Source organism: Artemia sp. Qi Xiang Cuo, chromosome 14, assembly GCF_049724085.1.
Source record: "Artemia sp. Qi Xiang Cuo chromosome 14, ASM4972408v1, whole genome shotgun sequence".
Taxonomy (NCBI): Eukaryota; Metazoa; Arthropoda; class Branchiopoda; order Anostraca; family Artemiidae; genus Artemia; species Artemia sp. Qi Xiang Cuo.
The window spans coordinates 15979043-16004254 of NC_142807.1; the positions used below are offsets into that span (position 1 = coordinate 15979043).

At 34.8% G+C, this 25212-nt stretch overlaps 1 protein-coding gene across 1 annotated transcript in view; it reads left to right on the forward strand.

Annotated features, from left to right (window-relative positions):
* Positions 1–19285, forward strand: part of Pur-alpha (Purine-rich binding protein-alpha) — a 32039-nt gene extending 12754 nt beyond the window's left edge. Inside the window, exons 2-4 of the mRNA XM_089100842.1 lie at positions 1282–1400; positions 16399–16626; positions 17748–19285. Coding sequence (XP_088956968.1) covers positions 1282–1400; positions 16399–16626; positions 17748–17891 — 491 coding nt within the window. The 3' untranslated portion in view covers positions 17892–19285. The remainder of the gene's footprint in view (positions 1–1281; positions 1401–16398; positions 16627–17747) is intronic.
* The last annotated feature ends 5927 nt before the right edge of the window (positions 19286–25212 follow it).

A 25212-nucleotide genomic window follows, 5' to 3' on the forward strand; every position in this document is an offset into this window, starting at 1 on the left:
GCGTTTAATTTATGTTATTTTACTGTGTTCATGGCCGTATATTTTGCTTTAAAATACACTAATTTATCTATCTATCTAATATGCAGAATAATTGTACCAAAACCAAACACTTGTTGCATGCAGGCCCGCTGTACTTTACCCCCCCCCCCCCTAAAGTGCAAATCTATTGCCCAAATTTATTTCTAAAGTAACGAAGAAACTAACGAGAGAACCGGCGTGTTGTCGAATTTTACACAGCGTAAACTTGAGTGAGTGGCGCATAATACACAAGTACCAAAATTTTTTCCCCCTATGGAAATTTAAAAAAAATGAAATTCAAATAAAACTCTCAAATTTGGAAAGTCTTATTATCCACGGGGGGAGGGGGGTATTTTCCGGGGGTAAACTCCGGCCACCGTTCAAAATGAGCTCCTTGCTACGCAACATAGAAAATGCTCAAGGGAAAATTTCTAAGGATTCAATGAGCTTAAAATTTAATTGATATTATATATTTTAATTAAAAATACAATAAATATGTGAATAATATATAAATTTATGATAAAATAAAGTTTAATTGAACAACAAATTGAAACACTTAAAAGAGTTAGGTTCATCCAATTTCACCTAATATTTTGCCTTGTAGCTTAACGGAACCAATTGTCTTTTGGTTTCCATGTTTTGCACATTTACCGTATCCTAAGGGTTCTAATGCTAATCTCTAGTTTAGATTTGTTGAGTCTAAATTTCAAATATATGATGAGAAACTAGTTGAAATACCATGTATGTTCAAGGTCATCCAATTTCACATAATTTGTTGCCCGGTTTGCTTAATTGAACGAACTTCCGTTGTTGTGGAGATGCTCTCGCATGATCTCATGACGGGAATCAAATTCCGGGCCCTACAGTGGCACGGGCCCTGCAGCCGGGTTTGAACTCCCGAAGTAGCGATCAATTCATTTGCGCTACTACAGGTTTGAATTTTAATGTAAAATAAGATAAAAATAGGCTATGTAGCAACTTTTTTTTCCCATTTTGACAGAGATGAAGGTGACTGTTGATCTCAGGCCAAACAACGCTAATATAGTTGGGATGCATTTTTTACGCGTAAAATTAGGTCATATAAGCATTTATATTTTATATCTAAGTAATTCAACTTTTGTATTTGAACAGATATGTAAGTGGGTGTTGATCTCAGTTTTCTGTTTGCCGTTTTGATCTCACCGTTAGGGGAGCCTCCTAGATAAATGTCTAGTGTCAATGCTTATATAGATTTCTTACTTAAAGACTCTTCTCAATTTTCAGGACCACCCAATCCAGAGAATTTGCCTGAAGATGGCAAGCTCAAATCAGAAATGATAACGAAAGATAATCGCCGCTATTACTTAGACTTGAAAGAGAATTCTAGGGGACGATTTCTTAGGGTAAGCTCTTATGTTTCTAATGCCCCTATAAGTGCCCTGGGCATTAAATCCCTTTTAATTTTGATTTTTTGAATAAAATTTGGAGAAAATAGACAGGAAATAGAGCAATTTAGACAACAACTTAGAAATGGTAGAATTATATAAAAACTACGTAATGGTTTGATTATGCTTAGAAAAAGGTAGAAAATAAAATCACATAAAGCACCTACAAAACCTTAGTAACTTTTTGTTTTTTGCCTTCTTTGTGAAATTATACACAGTTGTTTGACCCTTAGGTTTGACCTTTAGAGGTGAAGCAGAATATTTTCTGAAGGGGGGGGGGGAGAGGAGGTAGAAGATTAATCGGAGATCATATAAGTTTGTTTTTTAAATTTAACGGATGAATCTACCGCGTGACTCCTTGTTTTTACGGTTACTAGAATGCTGCCATATCCCAGCCGAAGAAATTTCCTCCCTTTTCTCATCCTTAGAAAGTTATCTCCACAGTATGCAGTGTTAGGGCCGTACCTATACAAATGCTAAGCCTCCCCCTTGCCCCCCCCCCCTGAAATGCCAATTTTGTTGAGAATTTAGTGTTTCTTAATAAAATGTGAAATGTAAATATCAGTTTTCTTTTAATATGCCTGCGCACAGGGGACAGTAGAAGGAATATCAGGCACTTACTCAGGGAAGGACGTGGGGATTTGGACCTGGTCCCTCCCCCTTTTTATCGCTTTGTTTTTTCTACATAATTCCCTTTTTGTGTTTTGTAAGAACTCTCCCCCCCCCCTTACTGCAGTGGCGGATCCAGGGGTCGAGGGTCCCCCCTAACATAGTCTAAAGTAGTGTAATTTACTTAATTCACGCAAGTTTGCATTAATTAAACTTGCTCCTAACGCATGTTTATCGGATCAAACTATTTTGCCCCCCCCCCCCCAAAAAAAAAATCTTGGATCCGCCCCGCCGTACTGTATTGTCACCTCCTCTCCCTGAAATAAATTTCTTTGTATATGTCTTCAAAATATCCCTACCTTGCTCTCTCCTCGAGAATTTTTGGGAAAACAGGTTAGAATTCTGAAAATGTGGATATAAAGCCGAAAAAGGCAAAATACTTTGCATTTAAAGCATTTTCAATGATGCTGTTTGGCTACTTGTTTTTTGTTTTGGAAGTATGTCAACTAGGAAGCAATTATAATCGTAGTCTGCTTAATGATCGTCAGTGTAACTATTGAACAGGAACCAGTTATCCATTTTGAAACTGGCTGTTCTTAGTACGTGCAGTTTAATTAGTCCGGAGTGTACTGAATACTTTTTAATTAATAATTAAATTCTCAACAAGTTCAAAATTTATTAAATTTAATAATTTAAGGTTGATGTTTAATTAGTAATTTACTTGCTACTTACAGTTTACAGTATTTTGTACTTACAGTTTGAGTAGTCCAGAGTGTACTGAATATTTATTAATTTATAATTTTTAACAAATTAAAATTTATTAAATTTAATTAATTAATTGAGTATTTTAAATTCTGTGTTTAATAATTCAGTTAATATTTTGTACTTACAGTTTAATTGGTTCCGAGTTTAGTTAATATTTGTTAATTAATAATTTGTTTGATAAATAAAACTTTATTCAATTTAATTTATTTATATAAGTTTAATTAATTAGTTAAGTGAAAGAAATAATTTAAGTTTGATTAATAATTCAAATAATCTTTTGTACCTACAGTTTAATTGATCATTTTGTTTTGTAGGAGAAGTTGAATAATTTCTACGGTCTAAGTTTTATGTAGAAGCTTGCAAGCAGGGTTGTATCCAGATTTTTTTTTGGGGGGGGGGTTGGGTACAAAAGGTTTTTTTTTTTGTTTTTTTTACTATCAAAAACGCATCAAAAATTTGTTGTATAGATAGATAGATAGATAGATATTGCAATAAAAGCCTAATTGATCATTTTGTTTTGTAGGAGAAGTTGAATAATTTCTACGGTCTAAGTTTTATGTAGAAGCTTGCAAGCAGGGTTGTATCCAGATTTTTTTTGGGGGGGGGGGGTTGGGTACAAAAGGTTTTTTTTTTTGTTTTTTTTACTATCAAAAACGCATCAAAAATTTGTTGTATAGATAGATAGATAGATAGATATTGCAATAAAAGCCTAATTGATCATTTTGTTTTGTAGGAGAAGTTGAATAATTTCTACGGTCTAAGTTTTATGTAGTAGCTTGCAAGCAGGGTTGTATCCAGATTTTTTTTTTGGGGGGGGGGGTTGGGTACAAAAGGGTTTTTTTTTTGTTTTTTTTTTTTACTATCAAAAACGCATCAAAAATTTGTTGTATAGATAGATAGATAGATAGATATTGCAATAAAAGCCACTTTCGGCCATGGCAAAAAAGGAAAATCACACAAAATAATAGCACATGATTATAACACTCATAGCAAAGTATGGTAGCCTACATAACAATAACTACGCAAAATTACAAAACATTACAAAAACATAATAAAGCACACAATACCATTAAACTAACATAAATAGATAGATGTATGTTACATCTATCAAGGGCCATGACTACAAAAATAACAAACAAGAAAACAACTTACACACATACAACAATACTTTCCACATTCACCCCACCCCCTTTACAAAAATCTATCTCTATGTGACATACCCAATTTTATATACTTTGCTATCATTCTTATTGTCCCATAATTTTTTGATCCCATTACTGAAACCAACCACTCACTTGTCCCCACATTAACAAAAAATAATTATTTCCTTAAATCCTGTAATTCGGGACAAAGAGCCATGAAGTGAAGCAGATCCTCGCCATTTTCTCCGCACATAGGGCATGAGTAAGGACCGTCCTTTACCCTTACCCTCCCTAAATATTTCCTCCTTTCTCCAAGTGCTAGAAAATTACCCCTCCCTTATATATACCACTTAATTTCTTCACTATTTAAACCCGCTTTAAAATAATTATCATATCCCCAGACCTCGTTCCATTGCCGGTAAACGCCGAGGGACACCGAGGCCGCGACTTCACACTGCCATTTCTGAATCTCCTGATCTTCAAGCACTCCCTTTACTAGTTTTGCTACATTTCCTACTTCCAGTCCTATCCCCTTCCCTTCATTCCAAACACCTGATAACCCACAAATATTTAAGATTGATCTCACCTGGGAAGCCCATGAACATTTCCTTCTATCCTGCAACACCTCCAGATAAGCTGCATTTACTAAACTATTATTCTGTAAACCAATCACCTTTTCCCAGTATCCTATCATTCTAAACAATCTTTTTACCCTCAATGAAAACAATCCTAGATCACCCTTTAACACCAGGCTATTAAATTTCCCGCTTAGCCCTAAAAGTCTCCTGAAATGTCCTAAATAAATTCTCTCTATTTTTTTCCCCTTTTTTCAATACCCCAAACTTCCCCACCGTAACTCAATACTGGGCCTACCTTCGTCTCAAAAATTCTATTCTGTAGCTTAATATCTGCCGGTCCTAGATGCCTAAAGGGACCCTTCAAGAACGCCCATGAAGCCTTCTGACCCTTCCAACTCGCTATTTGCACCTGATCACTCCATTTCCCTGAACTTGTGAACTATATTCATTTTTGTTACGTTTTTACGAGTCGGGCAAACATTTCGGGGGTGGGGGTCAAACCCCCTAATCCCCCCCCCCTTGGATACGGCCTTGGTTGCAAGGCCAAGCACAATTCTAGTTGAAATAGACCAATTTTAGGGACAAATGTATAGATTATCCTGTGTTTTCTCATGTGGTTCTTGGACGCTTCTTGGGCAATTTATCATATTTACTGCTTTGTGGAACACATGTTAGTACTTATTTGGAGCCCGATACACTTAAAAAATCCTTACCTCTCTAAATTTTGCTATTAATTCGAGCCAATTAATTGGCTCCAAAACAATTTCGGGCACCGAGAATCATTACAGCTTTTTTTTTTTTTTTTTTTTTTTTTTTTTTTTTTTTTTTTTTGCTGCTTCACGGAAGTTCCCTCGAGCTTGTCTACATGCAAGGTCAAGAGATAGCTTCAGTGAAACCAAAGTTTAGAAAGAAAGCCCTATTAACTTCAAATCAATTGGCAAAAGAAACTTGAATACTCGATTATGAATTGATGCTACCAAATTTTTTTTCATAACGTTTCGTCCTCATTACTGGACGTTGATCCAGCCAAAATACCCTGTTCCCGTTAGTTTCAATTCAGTTGGATAACAAAAAAATTAGGCTCATTTTGAGGAGTCTAAAATCGATACAATCCAGTTTTTCAAAGTATTTACACTCGTGAGTTCGTTTTACTCAGTCCACTTGCCCACTAAGTTGCAAGCCAATGGGAGACTACAACAACAAAATCTGGGGCTATATTGGGTGTCCCATTTTTTTTTTTTTTCGTCGTAATAAAAATCGCTTACGTCACTTTCAAGCCAATTGGAGAGAAAAAAATAGCAGATATTCTTGCATTATAAATAAGTACTATCCATTTCTTACAAACTATTTTGTCTCCATTGGCTCCATTGTCTCCAAATTGGCTCCAATTAATTAAGCCAAGAATTGGAAACAATTTCCTTTATTAGTGCTTATTCCTACCACTAATATAATGGAAATAGTTTGTCATCGCTGGATGCTACTTGAGATCAGTTTTCTTGGGTGTTTGTGTTAATACTACTACTACTAACAACTCATTGCAGCACCAAGCCGTCTGAGACCAAAACAGCTACGCACGCTCCTCGTCCATCCAAATCTATTCGAAGCCTCCCTCCTTACACCTTCCCAGGAAGTTCCTATTTCCCTTAAAGTTTTCTTTATGACATCCTCCCACCTCAACGGTTGACGGCCTGCTTTCCGTTTAGCCCTAGACGGTTGGCTGAGAAGAACTATCTTTGGCAATCTGTCATCCTTCATCCGCAGAATATGCCCTAGCCATCTCAACCTTTCTCTCGTTATAGCCCTGGAAAGCGGGGTTGAACAACACTTTTCTTACAGCCTACTGTTCTTGTTAATGCGAGTTGATTTAAAGCGTTAACACGACAATACCCCCCCCCCCCCCCATGGCAGCACTCATCCTTTCGGGTGTTAGGGATGAAGTGGCCATTCATTCCTGATTGGCCAGAATCTCTTTATATCCAATCAGCGGAATATGAATTAGCAGAATTTTTTTTAGTACATATTTCGGTATGCATGAGACGTGTTTTAACAATATGCACCAAAGCCGTATCCAGGATTTTTTTTGGAGGGGGGGGGGATAAAAAAAACTAAAAAGTGCATCGAAAATGCGTTTATTTTCATTTTGTTACGTTGCTACGAGTTGGACAAATAATTTATTTTTGGCTCAACCCTTTCCCCCTACCCTTGATACAGCCTTGACACTTACGAACTCCAACACTTTGAATTTTAATCAAAGGGAATCAATTATAATTTTAAAAAAAGCTAAATCTACTCGTCTGTGTAACGTCTGTGAACGTTAACTTTAACAAGGGCCTTAATTCACAATAATGTAATGGACGAGGGGCAAAAGCTATTTTTCAGAATATGTGGAGGGGGGGGGGCATGAAAACAGAATTTATTTCAGCACTATTTACTGAAAAAGAGTACATACATTTATATTATTCTTCTCATCTTGCGGATCTAAGCCCCCCCCCCCACCCTCCCCAAGCCCTTACCTTAGACTCGCCACTGCACCTTGGAATCCTCCCCCCTCCCCCTTTACTTTTACACCCGAGTTTTAATGCCTTCAGTATCTAACGGAGGTGCCTAGTGCATAACCATTTTATTTCTCCCTTTATCATTTATACCTGTTTATTAACCACAGTCCAGATGAACTTCCTGCCCTGTCTAATACAGGAAATTTTTTATGTCCTGAATAAGCGATTGATCTTCGTTTCGTATCTGTCAGCTTGGTTTTGATACAAGAGACCAGAGGTTATTATACGGCTCGTTATTTTCATTTCATTGCTCCCAATGTGGAAACTTTTCCAAATCCAATATATAATTTATAAATCTTTATACTATCCAGCAAATAGAAAGTGATACCTTCTTTGTAATGCAATCAATAGAAAACTTTCCGCAAATAATTTTTCCTAGGGAATGAGATGCATAAAGATAATCAAGTAGAATGTCAGAAAAAAGTAGAAAAGGCTAAGAACTATCTGCATGCCTGAAAAGATATGCACTGCAGTGCATATTTGACACTGCAGGCAGTGCAGTGCCTCCCAAATTCTCTTCACCCGTCATATATTTCTTGGTACTAGCGTTGAAATTAGCTTGCCTTTGTTTGTAATACGATTAAAAAAGGCATTGAACCTACAAAGCTCTATTTCTCCCCCTCCCCTTATTTTTGTGTTGTTTCACTAAGTGGATATTGCCTCAAAATGTGAAGGCTATGAACTTGGGGAATATATCTTTAAATTTTGGAAGGCAATACTTAACCTATTAGAAACGGGAGGGGGATGTTAAATTACCTTTGAAAGTCAAGGAAGTTCTAGCTTTATTGAAAATCATTACATTTTAGAACGCCATGATAATAGATGATAAATAAAGAGTGACCCTTATTAGTCGTAATAAAAACTAAAAAAAAAAAAACAAATAAAAAAAATCTGTAGTGTCACGTTTTATAACTTTAGATTTCTTCTGTGACAACCGCAGTCTGTTCACTGACTACTGTTCACTAGTTGGGTAGTTGTTGTGTATGCAACAAGAAATTGGTCCTTGGAGTAGCGCTCTTCTTCTAATACTTTTTATTTATAATTCGTCATATTCACTGATAGACATTGTGTTTGGCTTAGAAAAGTTTCATTCTTCATCCAGTGCAGTTTAAAATTTGAAAACTGGGGATACTAGGAAGAAAATTTTAAATTTCAGTGTAAATGTCTATCACAATCACGTGTTTATTTACAATTAGATAAAAGTTCAAAATTTTTCTTCAGTCCAATCCTTACGGGGATATTTTTCATGCTTCCTAAGAATTAGGAATTTTAGAAAAATAAATAATTTGACCAGCTGCAGATGTTTGAAATACCAAGGACATCATAATAAAAAAATTCCTCCCCTGGACCCATCTTAATTCTATTCATGCCCGCAAACCACAATTAAAAAAAAACTGGTTGTTTTTAAGATCGTACAACATTTTCGTCAGTGTTGCCACATTGGACCGGAAATAATTAAGCAAAATTATTCTATTTAAATCTGACAACCCTTTTTTCCGGGTAAACATCATTTATTAACTAACTGTTAACTCCCGAAGACAGCTACACCCTCAAAGGAAAGTTACACCAGTTTAAGCTGTGTAGTGCCATATTTTTTTTAAGCTTATTATGGCTGATTTCTCCCTCGTGTTTATTCTTTTTTTTTTGTACACCTAGGCCTACTACTTCCAAAAACGACATTTATTAATTTATAATAAATCTAATTTTACTTATCGAGCAAAATATTTACAACATACATAACAAAATAATTCTTTTCTGGTCTGTTCAAAGGGGCAGTCCAGTTGACATGGAACAAAAATATACCCTCACTCAAAATTTGATTCAATCCAAATTTTGCTAATTTAACTTATCAACGATGAGTGCATATGTAGTTTTTTTTTATTAAAATTAAAATCCGGTTTTTCTTAATATTTTCAGATACATATATATATACATATATATATATATATATATATATATATATATATATATATATATATATATATATATATATATATATATGTATATATATATCTGAAAATATACGTATATATATATATATATATATACATATATATATATATATATATATATATACGTGATAATATATACGTATATATATATATATATATATATATTTATATATATATATATATATATATATATATATATATATATATATATATATATATATATATATATATATATATATATATATATATATATATATATATATATATATATATATATATATATATTTATATATATATGTATATATATATATATATATATATATATATATATATATATATATATATATATATATATATATATATATATATATATATATATATATATATATATATATATATATATGTATATACATATATATATATATGTATATACATATATTTATATATATATATATATATATATATATATATATATATATATATATATATATATATATATATACATATATATATATATATATATATATATATATATATATATATATATATATATATATATATATATATATATATATATATATATATATATATATATATATATATATATATATATATATATATATATATATATATATATATATATATATATATATATATATATATATATATATGTGTGTGTGTGTGTGTGTGTGTATGTGTCTGTGTGTGTGCGTGTGTGTGTGTGCGTGTGTGTGTGCGTGTGTGTGTGTGTGTGTGTGTGTGTATAGTATAGTATATATATATATATATATGTATGTGTGTGTGTGTGTGTGTGTGTGTGTGTGTGTGTGTGTGTATATATATATATATATATATATATTGTTATTTTATTTCATTTATTAAACAAAACTATTATAATATAATACTCTTCTGGGCTGCCCAACAGCCTGATTCATGGCTGTCCAAAGGGGTAGTCCAGTAAACGCAGGAAAACAAAAATACCCTCATCCCAAATTTGATTCAATCCCAATTTCTCTTATATAACTTATCAACAATGAATGCATATGGAGTTTCTTTCATAAAGAAATTAAACTCCCGATTTGTGTTAATTTTTCACGATAAATATGGCTGCGCAAGTTCTCTCTTAACCAATTCAAAAAATAAGAATTCATTTTCACGTCTTCGATACCTCAATTCCTTAGATGAAGGTAATTCATAATTCGCACGGGTTAATGGATACTTCTTCTAAGGAATCGATTTTTATCCTGGCAAATCTTCTTGTTGCTATCTCTTGACTTCGTCTAGTCCAGTTGGGAAGCGAGAATTTTGGTGGAAGCGCGTCTCTGCAAATTTTAGGAATTATAAATCAATAAGAAGTCTGCTTTGGTGAATAATTTGTCGGGAATTTCCGTATAGAAACTAATGAATTATTATGTTGAGTTACAGGCTTTACTGTTTGAATGAAATTAATGGCGAATCAGAAATACAAGGGTTATTTCCAAGGCTGTATCAAGAGAGTGGGGGGGGGGGTACTCGATATGAATCCCCTCCCCGAAATTTTCATCTGACTTAAAGTACCAAAACATATGTAAACAAGTTTTGTTGTGATTTATGAAGCTTTTTTGCCCCCCCCCCCTTCCCCCCAACAATCTTTAATACGACCCCCCTGGTTACTTCACGTAAACACGTTCTAAGACTATACTGGTTATACACAACAATAGGTTTAAAAAGAAGAAGAAGAAAAAATTAAGAAAACAGGTAACGAGGGTGGTTTTCAGCCAGTTGATAAAAGCAGATAATTCGGCAAGGATCTCCGTCAAGCCATCCTCAGTGCTCAACACAAAACAAAAAAAAACATCAACCTTTTGAAGTGAACTAGAACAAGACAGAGTTTCCTCTGTCTCATACATAACTGAATATGAAGCACAGTAAAGAGAATATACAGTATCGACAAAGGCTATACTCTCCATTAAAAATATGTGACACATATTTAAAGCCACGCAAGATTTATGCTCCGCCTTCGCGCACGCACGTTACCGATTTACACATCACGATGAGCTTATAGCAACTGAACTAGGCTGTGACGACATGGCTTAGAGTCTTTACGCGCGGTATGAAATGTGTGTCATGTTTTGAAAAAGAAGTCGCTACTGTATATTGTCTCTACTGTGATATGAGGATCTTTTTCGTTAAACTGAGTTCCCTATTTTCCCAAATTTTTTAAATACGTATGGTTGTCAAATTTTTTCTTAACTAATTCAAACAGTCAGATTTCACTGTCCTTGGTACTTGAAAATCTAATGCCATAGATCGACCAATGTAAATGTGAAGTGTGTGAAAGATAGCTTGTTACAGGTGAAAAGCAAAACCTTAAAAAGAATAAGGTGACAGCAATAAATTGAAACGAACTAAACACGGAATTATTTCTCTTAAAATCTTTAGCTGACACTTTTCTCTTGGACTCCCGAATGTTTTTGGTAGTTACAGTAAATGAAAGTCATTCCAAGGACCGCAAAGAGTAGTGGTTTTAGGCCTCATAATCTGGAGGGGAGCAATTACCTTAAAAGGAGTGTAAAAATATAAAATAAAAGGAATTTAATGTCAGATTTCATAAAGGAGGGGGGCTGTCCCCCTCCCCGCCCAGACCTAGAACCGCCACTGGCCGCAAACCCTTGCAAAAAAAGCTACGTTTACCGATTCACGTATAGACGTTGTCTTGTTTTGTCTGTTTCAGAATGATCTGCCCGTAATTGTCCCTCATGATAATGAGGGATTTTTATTTGGGTGCTTTTTCGGCCCGCTTGCACATGCTGGTAGCATTCATTGTCTAAACGAGAAAATAGAGAAGCTCCAAGCTGGTGCAAACATTATTGACGACATAGCTAGCTCTTTTGGCATGAGGATAAGCGCTAGCAAGATCAAGGCAATCAGAGCAACTCGACACGTAGAGACAGGTCCTTCTCACAGTGAAATTATTAGTCAGCGTGAGGAAATAGAGTGGATCTATCTATTCGTATGCCTATGATACAAGTTTAGTACTACAAACGACTCCTTAAGACTTCAAACGACGCCTGGCTCTTCCCTCAAGCAGCTACCCTTCATTTCGAAAAGTAAAGAGCTATCAATAAATTTCAAGACCTGTCAATTAACCTTATCGTGCTTTAGTGATTCCGTTTGCATTGTATATAACGGAGATATGGACCTAAAAGCACCGACTGGTAGCTTTTGGAACGAAATCGCTCCGAAAACTTGCTGGCAATCCGTACCTCGATTGTGAATAAAAAAAAAACCACAACTGTCCTCTAGAAATTACCATCAAATCACCATCTAGACCTTTCAACCCTAGCAGCTTCGATGGTTAGGACACACCCAGCGTATGTCATCAGTTAAACTGCCTAAAATAGCCTTCGAAGGAAGAACTGATGCCTTCCGTCACAGAGGACGACCGTCCAAGCACTGACGGAAAAACTTTTCTGACGATCTCGTCTCAGCGCTGCTGAGGACTACGAGACAGTTACTTGACTTAGGTCTCCTGCCGGGTGCTACTTGCCATAGAGAGTGACGTCTACCTCCTCCATCCACTTCGGTCCATTGCAAGGGTTTGCGCTTCGCTCGGTCTGATATTTGTCAACGCTAGGAACACGGATACGCTGTCGGACCATCGTTTCTTTGGTCGGTCGCGAAGTCGCTTCCAACCGGCTTTAATAGGGTCAAAGTCGAAGATCGTCTTTGCGGGTAAATGTGGGGGCATTCGAAGTAGATGTCCAAACCACCGTAAGGTACGCTCAGCTGCTTGGGTGGAAAACCGGGACTGCTTGATGAGATGCAGCAGCTTCTTGTTTCTCACGAAGTCGACCCGCCGTAGACCCTTTATGCTTCTCAGACTCTTCGACTGAAATCTATCGATGTCCATTAGGGTTGCGGCTGATGCTTGCCAAGTTTCAGCTTCATAAAGCATCACAGAACCGACGCAATTCGCGGTTTGGTTGAACGACTGATATTCGGTTTTCGCCAAAGGTGACGGTTCAACCTGCCCATGGCGGAAGATGCTTTGGATAGCCTTGCTTGCAGCTCATGGAGAAAGGAGCCATCTGAAGAAATTGTGGATCCCAGATAGGTGAACCTTTGGACAACTTCTATGCTAGTTGTTCCGTCCAAACTGACTGGAGAAATGACAGCAGGAGAAGACGGGTCTATGTCTATAATTTACATTTTATTCCAGTTTATCTGCAGTACCACATTTGCGGCCTCTTCTCGTAAGATTTGAAGCGCTTCCAGCAACTGATTCATGGATTCCGCTAGGATGGCCAGGTCGTCAGCAAAATCATCATCTGAGATGACGCGATCTCCAAAGTTGAGACGTGAAGTCGTCTTTCTCATAACGTGGTCTATGATGACATTGAAGAGCTCTGGGGCTACTATACATCCTTGACACACCCCTGTTGGGATTCGGAAGAATGGGCTGCGCCGGCTATTGGTTTGATCACAGCTCACTGTGCCATGGTGTAAAACTTTGAAGAGTCTGCATTATTTCTCTGGGAGGCCAGTCGATGCTAAAATCTTCCAAAGTGCTTCTCGGTCCATTGAGTCGAACGCAGCACGGAGTCAACGAAGGCGAAAAAAGCCTTCTGGCGGAACTCCGTGGCTTTTTCTATTATCTGTCTAATTTTGAAAATCTGCTCAATGGTGGAATGGTCCGACATAAAAGCAGCTTGCTCCGGTCGTCGAATCCCACGAACTATATTCCGACAAGGATCCAGCAGGACCACTTAGAAAAGTTTTCCTCGGACTGACAGCAGAGTTATTCCACGGTAGTTTCAACAGTCCTTTCTATAGCCTTTCGTTTTCCATAAAAGGATGAAGACACCTTTCCACCAATTTTCAGGAATTATCTCAGTTTGCCAAATTGTGGAGAACAGAGTGTGGAGACACAAGAGCAGTGTAGGACCAGCATATTTTAGCAGTTCAGAGCTTAAGCCGCAAATATCAGTAGCTTTGTTATTATTGAGCTTTTTAACCTTGTTTCCAATTTCTGAGGGGCTGAAAGGCTGATATGGAGGAACAGCTGATTTGGGTCTTTGACTAGTAGATTGGCTGGGACTATTGTTTGGAGAGACAGACGGGCTAGTATTATTTAAGAGCGATCAGAAGTGGTCCTTCCACCTGTACCCTCATCTGGGCCTTCCACCTGTGCCACCATGTGCCAGAAGTATCCTCATCAGAGACAAGTTTCCCATCCAGGGATAGGACAGGTCCTATGTTGGAGTGTTATTTGTCGTAAGATCTTGAAGAGGCTTGAACAGGCTACCCATGTCTTTCTTTTATGCTGCTAATTCAATTTCATACTGTCATGATGGTACCCGAGGAGAAGCCTCGAGTTGGCCAGCCTGGCCGGATGGGAGTTAAGGAAGTATCTTGTTGATTTAAAGTAAGAGAAATTGAAGTGTTGGTGCACATCACCATTGCATATATTGTATATAATACGTTAGGTATTGATCAGATCACTACGATTGCGATGGAACTGGTGCCCGGGTATCGCACTGTATTCTATGTGTACAGGATCGGGAATCATCTTTTCCACCGTCAAATTTGTCTGTGGGTATATTTTAAACCAACCCAACGTCTACCACTGAAATGACAGCTTAATAACAACAGTTTATTCTGCTTCAAAGAATGCTTTACCTTTTGTCCTTGACAAGTCATGGCAGCCTAAATTACTTGAAACTGTTGGACAGTTTTACGATGAATCGAGTCACATATTTATTGTGCTTTTCGTGTCTCAGGTTATAATTATAATTTTTATTATAATAATATAATATAATATATTATATTATTTTTCGGTCGTTTTATTTTTCGAATATAATTTTTCGGTCATTTCTTTTTTTTAAGCTGATTGAGTCTGGTTTTGATTGGAAAAATTATTCCGCTTCTCTAGAACATTGATTAGGTGTATGATTGTTGTCACACACTCTTGGGACCAATCGGGCCCCGCATTTGAAAGGGCCTCGCGTTATCATAAAAGTTAAAAATCATTGCAATTGAAAGAAAATTGTTTTTGACAGTAAGGGATAAATTATGATATTCAAATAATTAAAAATATATTTAATTTAATTTTGCATTGCTGGATGAAATCTATTAATATTTTTATTATTATATATCATATACTTTATAATATAGAAAACTGACACCCGTATAAGTTCTTGTCAAATTTATCAAATTTAATCGGGATAGTCGTATATATTAGAGAAGTTTTGCACTACGTACGTGAACTACTTTACGTATTTCCACTACTATGCAGGTATATTTTATTTAAATATATAATATATAGAGAGGGTCCCGCAAAAGAAAATCCAAAAAGGCCCCGCACCTATTTGATCCGGGCCTGCCACTCTGGCTCAACTAGCCTAATTGAAGTAGTTCATACAGTCATGTTGAAGGCTCCACGGTGGTTTATAATTGGGGAAGGGGAGGGTTGAGGGACCAGATCCTACCATAATTGCCCAAATTTGTGGGAGGAAGCTTACAAGAATATTTGGAATGGGACAGCCAAAGGCGTGAAAACGTTATTTTTCCAGAAAAGTTTCACGTCTTCTCAATCAGTTACACAATTTTAATTTTTTCGGTTTCCGCAGGAAGTTAGATTTCCAGCCTGACTTCAATTGACCCCCACCCCTCTAAACGTAAAAAAATATGTAAGACTGTGCTTCTTATTGTGTATTGGCTATAAAAAGACCTTTTGTAGTTGGATCCTGTGGAAACACCAACATCATAGGTTTCCCAGCATCATTCGCTACATAATATTCTCGACTTGAACAACTAATCTTGATACAGGTTACTTTTTTAACTTTATACTGCCGTGTGGTTGCTCTATCAAGCGATCATAAATGGCAAAATTGAGATTTCACCGGTTAAAGAAAACATATGCTAATTTATAGATTATTATATATATTTCATTCTAGTATATAATATAAATGTAATGTATAAAATGTAATATATGTTACTCCATGGGAAATACTTAATCGCGTACGGGTCTTTAGTACAAGTCATTGATTTATTGTATTTGAGGTGAATGTCATTTACAGTAAAATTACGATTATATGTTTAAAAATGTATCCGTTGGTGAAAAAAATCATTATTATTGTCTTTCAGCCTTTGGATGTGTCCTGAACGATGCTTGAAGAAAAGAAGGAATCTAGTGTCTATAAAAAATGATTTCAAGCTAGTTTTTAATATGCAAATATAAAGTTAGCACCTTTTTAGCGTGTGAGGGGGGGAGGCTTTCTATCTTTTTTTGTCTTCTTCAAGACTTGCTACATGTGGAACATTCAGAGTACACTTTTGATTTAAAATATTGATTTCTGTTGTGTCCATTTTAGGTGTCTCAGACAATTGCCCGCGGAGGGCCTCGTGCCCAAATCGCGATTCCTGCTCAAGGCATGATTGAATTCCGAGACGCCTTGACAGATTTATTGGAAGAATTCGGTACAGACGATGGTGGATTTAAAGGCGAGCTTCCTGAAGGCAGACATATGCGCGTTGAAAATAAGAATTTCTATTTCGACATCGGACAGAACAACAGAGGCATCTATATGCGTGTTTCTGAGGTATACTAATCAACTGGAATAGGTTGAAGAAAAAGAGCATAAAACTTTTTAGCTGTGTTAATTATGTCTTAACAGTTTTCTCTCTTTCTTTATTTCTTCTTTTCTATCTTTTTTCTCTCTTCCTATCCCTCGCCCCCATTCCCTCTCTCTCTATATATTTCTATCCCTCCCTACCTTGTAAAAGGCTAAAGTATTTGAGATAGATAAAGTTACAACCAGGCATATATTGTGGATCTCAAGGCTCGGTCCCCATCAAATAGGTATCCCCCCCCCTCATGTGATTATCTTTTCTTTTTTAATTTAACTTTCTGTTAGTTTTTAATTTACGTTTTTTCAGGATCTTTCATAGCTCACTAAGGGCTCCCACCATTCTCCTGATGGCATTAAAGCCATTCCCTTTGGGGCGGTAGTGTCTATTATATGGAGCTATTGATTATAGTAACAGTAGTTAAAATAAATGGTTAGAATGTCTTCTCAGAAAACGACACTTCTTTTTTGAAGCGAATCCCATTTTGTATAAAATAGCATCTGTCTGGGTCACAGCAGCGTTTAAATGTATGTCTGTGTAGACTTCCCTGACTAGATATGTGTCTGTCTCAAAATCTGTGTCCAGATAGATTCGAGATAGGTACAAAGTAAATAAAAGAGATAGAAAACAAGAGTATTGAATAAGAAAAATAAGATTAAAAAAAAAGTTCGAACTAAGATCGCGTTTAAAATCAACTTTGAAAGAGTCTTAGCGTCCTTACTTCGCAAATTTTTAGCTTTTTTGAAAAGTCTGAATTTAATTTGCAAAATCTGAAAAATTATGCTATGAGCACTTTCATGTTTAAGATGTCTTATTCACAGATAATAAGAAAAGAGAATATAGAAAAGAGAGATGTAAAAAGTAAATAAAAGTGATAGAGAACTAGAGTATAGAAAATTGAACACTAAAAGTAAGAGAATAACCTAGTTAGAGAATACGAAAAAGAAACAATCTACTTATACTTGCCAGTGTTTATTTGAATATTTAATATTACTTCTAACACCATTGCCGTTTTCTGAAAAATATTTACTAAAATTATAATTTTGTGGAAGAGGCTGTTAACATGAAAACTAAAGCTTTCTAACTTATTTAGGTAAAGACGAACTATAGGACTGCAATCACAATCCCCGAAAAATCCTGGTCAAAATTTCGGGACATTTTCAGCGAGTATTGTGACAAGATGAGCGAAGAAATGGCTCAGCAACAGCAACGGACTGCTGGATCTGAGAGTATGTAGGATACAAAATGGCAGATGTTTTAGGCCCCCCCCCCCTTGTTTCAAATTGAAAGGACACCATGTTTAGATAATCTTTTTGATGTGGATATGTCTTTGACAAGGTTTATTTCTGGGGTACTCGGTGACCCGGTCACTCTATGTTACCCGGTGACATCAAAGGTTGGAATGATACTGTGATGATTTCTTCTTTTTTTGTAGTTTAAAAAAAACGTATGAGTTGTGTTTGAATGATGAATGGGAATACTGTTTTACAACCCGGTGGCTTTAGCTGTTTAGCGACCCGGTATTCAATTTAGCGTCTGACGCATATGCTAAACTGAAATAGTGTTTTAATGCGAATCCTGTTTTTTTTAGCATAGTTTTGATGCGTCTGCGACTTTTTCATTGTTTTTAATTAGATTTGTTTAAATAATTACATCATGATAGTGGCTATCCACTATTTTTCGAGTTGGTAGCAAATCAAGGAGTGGGGTTGTAGATGTTGTGATCAAAAATCGCAAATTTGAAAATTTTCTGCCAAATTCTCAGAGATAATTCTAATCCCCGATATATTACAAAGTTGAAATCAAAATTAGAATAATCTTAGCAGGGAATTACAAGAAAATCTTTGATTGTATGGGTTTTTGCAAAGTGTGTATTGTAAAAATGGTTAAAAGGAATGAAAAAAAACGTATAACACGTCGAGGTAATGTGGAAGAAGGCTTGCGTAAGTTTCTTTAAAATGTCAAGTCCCTATTGTTTAATTCAAGTTTCTTTCTTTCTAAATGTAATAAGTTACAAAATAAACAAAAAGAAGCCAGCAGACTATATTTGTCCATTTTTTGTCGTAATCTCTGGTTTTATATTATAAGCTCTGACTAGTTTTATTATATTTTTTTAATAATTTAATACATTTAATATTAAATAAATAAAAAAATTTATATTTTTATTATATAAAATTATTAATTTGATATAATTTTATCGTAATCTCTAGTTTAATATTATGTCTGACTTTTGCAAGGAAAATTTACCTGAGATATTAGAATTGATTTTCTACAGACTTCTTTGGCAGTTTACTGTTTGAATTCAATTCTTTAATTCTAGTCTTAACTATCTTTTAATGTCACATATAATTTTCTATTCTGTGTAGTATTACTATTTTATGTTTCAACTAACTGATTTGTAGTGGATAGACACTTTGGTCATGATGATCTTTCTTTTTCTTTTGTGAGGGTGTTTTATTTTTGTGTATTTTAATGTATTTGTACTTCTTTTTTTTCGTTTAGTGTTGGATATTCTTTAATTTTGTTTCGAGTGGGCATTTGGACTGCGGCAACATATCGCCTTAGAGCTAGGCACCGAAAATTCAGGGGGATTAATGGCGAATTGAAGAGACTTGTTTGAGAAATTTCATTTAGAGACATCTTTATCGCCCTACTCCTCTCCTAAGCCTAAAGGGTTTATTTAAATAGTTGTATCCTAACCTGACTATGGGTCAATGTGGTTGAGCTCCTGAGTAGGAATGCCGTTCCCCAAACTAGACCTCAGCGTTAAGTCTGGTGCCATGCGGGACACGAGAAAACAAGGTGTTTGTATGCCCCTAAATCTTTACCCCTAAATCTTACCCCTAAAATATACCCCTAAATCTTTTCGTCACTAAAAAAGGGTGCTACATCTCAGCATTTGCAATCAAATAAGCCCTTCCTTCAATTTCTGCCAGTGTCTGTCCTATATAGTGAGACCCGAAAACAAATGAAGAAAAAGAGCAGCAAGGAAATATATCGAATCCCCTTTAGGGGAATCTTTTCACTAAGAACTCTGAGATTTCTTTGAATTGCACCATTTAATTTGACCTGATATTCGCTTCACTGAAATAATCTTTTGGGCATAGGAGAGAAGTATGGGGAAAACTAGTTTATATTTTCAAATTTTTGGAAGCTCGACTTACTTTGCTTTTAGGCAATTCTTGAGGTCTTCTGCGAAATCTATAGATGAAAAAATGTTCTGTCACTCTCATCCCCTCTATCTCCTCCTCTAACTCCTTTTCAATTTTTGTTGAGTGTTTTTCTTTACTGTAGTTGCTAGGGAGAATTTAGCATTGAAAACTATTAAGAATGGGATCTAAACATTTTATTACTAAAACATTTCATTTTTACTATACAATTTGTTTAATGATATTTTGTTGTTATTATAATTATTTTTTAGCTTATATTTCATTTTTTATTTTCGTTTTTTAAATCATTCTTTTATAAAATTAGGAAGATGTGACTTATCTATTCTAAAATATCAAAAGCAAGTCTAGCTTTTTCGAACCTTACAGCCTTAATCAGAAGAAGGTGAACAAATATACTAGCTCTTTGGCGAAAATGTGGAGAATCGCGTCGGGGAGAGACAGCCAAACCACTGCCATTTTTATGATAAAAATAAATCTGTGAGTGTGGCATAATTATGCGATTTTTTTTGGTGATCAATTGTTATAGCGTTCAAATAAGTCAAATTTATTCAACATAAGAAACAAATTAAACAAAAAAAGATTGTTTATTTTCAAATCTGAGTATTTTATCTTTCCTACTATACTGTTTCCAATCTATATTAACGAAACAGTATTGTTAGTTTTGACATCGCCATGTCAGTTTACACTAAATTTAATTTAAGAGGTGATCAACAGTTTAAATTTTATAGTACGAACAAAAGCAGTTTTCTGTTGGGACTTCTCTAAGAATCTAAAAATAATTCAAAATACCCTAAGTAATATTTGTAATTTAGGGCATATATGGTGTATTTTGGGATTTCAGATATCCAAATAAAAATAATTGTTTCTTAATCTTACAGGGGCGCCAATTTTGCTAAAATGTATGGGAAGGGCAAGGGTTTCTTTTAAATATTTTGTTGATGAAGACACAAAAATAGTATATTTTAAAATTTAAGGAATTTTTTCAATGAAAATGTCAAAAATATAGTTTTCGAAAACTAGGGGAACAGGGGACAATAAAATTGACGTGGGACAATTCCCCCTCCAGTTAGTGACCCTGTCATCAACTAAAATTTGAATTTCTGAATCTGGGTGCCCTCTTTTGTAAGTGATTTAATTAATTGCATTTTAGTTTTTTTTTTTTTTTTTTTTTGTTAAATAGACGCTTTAGAATCAAGTTACTGTTCATATTTTCCTCTTGAAATTGCTGGTTTAATAACTGATTTTATCTTTATTTCTATTTTCATTATTTCTATATTGATTTTATTTCTATTTTATTTCAACTTATTTTGATGTTGTATTCTTAGTTACATTTTAGTTTTTGAATTTGAAAAGTAAATAGGAAAAAAAACCTAGTTATTATTCTCATTACTGTTTGGAAGCAAAGTTTTGGTTTTATAGTTCATCGAAATTAATTATCTTTGAGCATTTGTCTAATCGAAAAAAAATATATTCATAGAAAAAACATATTTTAGTTTCTAAGTGTTCTCTATCTATAATGTCTTAGTTCAAAATTTATTGTTATTTAGAGTTCACATTTTCTAGCTACTTCTAACGTTTCTAAATAAAAATTTTTAGTGAAAAAAACTAATTCCTGATTAAAAAAAAATTGGGAAAAATGTTAGTTTTTCATTTGATATCTAGTAGAAAAAAAGTGGCTATAATAGAAGTGATTCTGTATGTTTATTAATTTAGCCTCTCAGAAACCAATATGACTAAGTCCACATTTGACTTTTCTAAGGTTCTAACATCAAACTACTTGTTTAATTCTTGACGTTTTCTCGTTTGTTTGTTCACGGACTTAAGCTACTTAGCTTCTGATTGGTCGAAATGAGACTATTACAAATTTAAAACTATTACAATGTCACAGCAGTGACAGAGCCGAGTCTTACTTTGGGTTTGTTGAGTGTTTATCCAAGTATCGTTTATTCCTAAGTAGTTGACGCTTTTTTATTTCCATAAACAGTCCTTTTGGTCGCTAAAATGCCCATTCACAACGAGATTTAGTCAACGCTGGACCCATTTGCAGTAAGAATTATTTGATTAAAGTATGTGTCTGATAAGAGAAACCATGCATAATTCCGCTACTTACCTGTATTCTAGTAATTTAAACTTTTTCCTTTCAAATACTTTAACTATGGCACTTAGTTTTTATTTTTGTAGAAATGGTCAAGGCTTGATGTAGCCTATGCAACCTACTGCAAAATACTTGATAACTTCAATTCAAAATTTTAAGTAACTTCAATTTTCTATCTTCTATCCATTTACCCGTGCCCCAGCCATTTAAACATTTAGATAGAAAAATGTTTCACCATTTGCTTTTGCTTCATCTTTCTCCATTGGCAATTGTTTGGTGACATAAATGCATAATCTCCATGTATTTCCAGGATCTGTTGACATGGAACCCTGGGTCCGAAATTCTTAGACGTTATTTGTTTCAGTTTTTTTCTATATAGCTTAGGATCGTATAACCTGTGATAGCACGGTTGATTGATCCTTGCTTGGCTATACAAGCAAGAATCAATGCCTATTTGGTGCAAGGTTGGGTGACATATTTACTACCTGTCGCCGTAAAAAAGACCCAGCAGATGAAATATCGACGTCCTTGACAATTATCGTTATACAATTATCGACGTCCAATTAACGTTATTTTATTCTTGAAAATTAACGTTAGACAATTATCGACATCCTATGTGCCAGCAATGGAATTGTAGGATCCTTAACCCATTTTTGGATCCTAAAGATTTATAATGAAGCTCAATGAATGACTGGCCTTTGCTAAATTCCAAAGAGTAAAAATAATGTGAACTTTCGTACAGGCTCTAGCCAGCTCTGGAATTCAGTTCTAGGTGTATCCCCCCTCCCAATCCCCTGGATTCCCTCGTGAAAATCTTGGAATTCGGAAAGTTCTTGGAATTATTTGAATTTTGAAACACTCTTGAAAAATTCAGGAAAGCTCTGGATTTCACCTGAAATCTTGATATGATTAGGTCTGGTGTTAGCTAAATTTGGTTGTGAAAGAGCCAATTGAATCTGTGAGTTATTGCCTTAACATTCTACAGAAATATGTAATTTTTTTCATGTTTAATTAATCCCCCTCCATTGTCTTTCGCACAGCTGCATAAATATATATTAGATTTTAGATAAAAAGAAATTATTATTTGGGATTGTTAATAACCGTTGTTGTAACCGTTGTGTTGGATTGTTGTAACCGTTAACTGAAAAGGTGAACAAGTCCAATTTTGTTACTTGTGAAGAAGATCCGTAGATAATTCAAACTAACAAGATTACGATTCCTACAAATCTTCAATTGGTAAGTGTGCGTAACACCTAGCCAATTATGGAGGCTATACAACGGGTAGCTAAGGCCATCATAAGTGCTCCATAGCATTTATGCAATCAGAATCGGTTGGTTTCCAGTGACCACAAGAGACTACTCTGTTTTGTATCGCTGCGGGGGATTAAGTTAAATCTTTCAGGAAATTTTGTTTATTGTGGGGGGGGGGGTAAAGACTTGGACTTCTAAGTTTGTGAACGGGGGAAGGGGCAAAATAATTTTTTTTAATCGTCAAAAGGATATACGTGACGAGAGTTTTCTTCTATGTTTTGTGTCTGTCGCCGGACAGGCTTGTTGTCTAGTTCCAGTATACTTCGGCCAATATCAATGAGCATTGGACCTTTCTAAAAACTCAACTTTTGAATTTATTTGACGCTGACCTTGGGAAAGAAGTAGAAGATAAAAGGGATTATTTCAAATTGAAAATAAAACAATAGGGAACTATTGCAAAGAGAAAATCTTATGTTTAATACCGAGGGTGACTTTACGACAAAGAAAGAATACAATTATTTATGTTATATTCTTTAGAATATCTGATTTGTGGTCTATTCTTCTCAAAAACACCGCTCAAAATGAAAATTTCTAGAATAGGGCTTGGTCTCCTAATTTCTAATTTGTCAATAAGTCCCCCTGCTAATCCGAGACAAATTTTGCTATTTTCAAGTTTTAATCGCTCTTGACTTAATATATTTTAGCTTAATTTGTATTGAGTTTTTTTTAGGTTGTTTTTGAAAAGAGCTGTTACTCTTGCATGAAGCTAGACTTTTTATAAAAAAAAAATCTTCGGTTGTAGTTTAATGAATTAATAAGATAATATAGTTTGTCGTTGATTCCTGCAAGCCCATATGCAAGAAAAAAAAAATAGATTAACAAAATAAGAAATAAAAAATTTATCATTGGGTTAGACTTTGGAACCTGAAAAGAATCTGAACAAACATATTTTGTAGAAAGGGCAAGTAGTTTGTTTGCAACGGGTTTTAGAATATTTAAAAGATCCTCATCCCGTTCAGTGGGTGCCCTTCTACCACAAGAGACCCCTACCCTCAATTTGTCACACAACAAAATTGATAATAGATAAAAATCTTATTAGTTCGAAGAAATGACTAGATGTATGAAATAGGCACTTCAATTTATGAGTAGGAAATTAAGAACTAACCTAATTAGCTCTTATAATTAGTTCTTATGAACTAATTTATAAAAACTAATTAAGAACCAAGAACTTTTATATAAAATAATAAAGTTCTTATAAGAACTAAGTAATTGATCAGTATATTTACTTGATTTAGTATATTTACTAAATAAAGTAATCTACAAGAACTTTGTGAAGGATTAACATCTAATTAATTCACTTGTAATTGGGGTGATATTTACTTATTTTGGATTACTCTAGGGAAGCTTATAAACTATCCTTATCTACAGGGGGGGGGAAGTTGCCCCCCTCCCAATAATCTGAAGGAAAAATTATTATACATCCCATGTCCTTTGACTATCCGGATATGGACCCCTCTTGCCCCCCCCCCCCCCAAATAAAAGTTCCGGAGATTCGCCCCTGCTTATCTAAAAAGCTTGTTGGTCTTATCTCAGTGCTTTCAGTATCGCTAAATTTTCCGGATTTCCTCTAAAAGACAACCAGACTCTCAGAAATGTCCCCGGAAATAAACCCCTGTATATACACAAATCTTATCGAAAATACAAATCGGTAATTTTGGTTAATGTTAGTTTTTTGGGATATTTCTAAAAATGTAATTTTATTGGGGGGGTATTTTGGGAGTCCCTGTACAATTTTGGGATAGCGCAAGCACTTATCTGTCTATTTTGTAAGAAGTGTATATTTCAGATCAGATTTTACGATAGTAAAGCTTAAAGTATCAGCAGCATATACCGAAGTGAAGAAATAAATGGCTCGGTAATTATTTAACAATAAAGCGGCAAAACAGGGAAGAAAAATTATGAGAAAAAATTTGAAAAGAAAAAATAAATATCAAGAAAAAGAATTATAAGAGAGAAAAAAGCAAAAATAATGAGATTGAAAT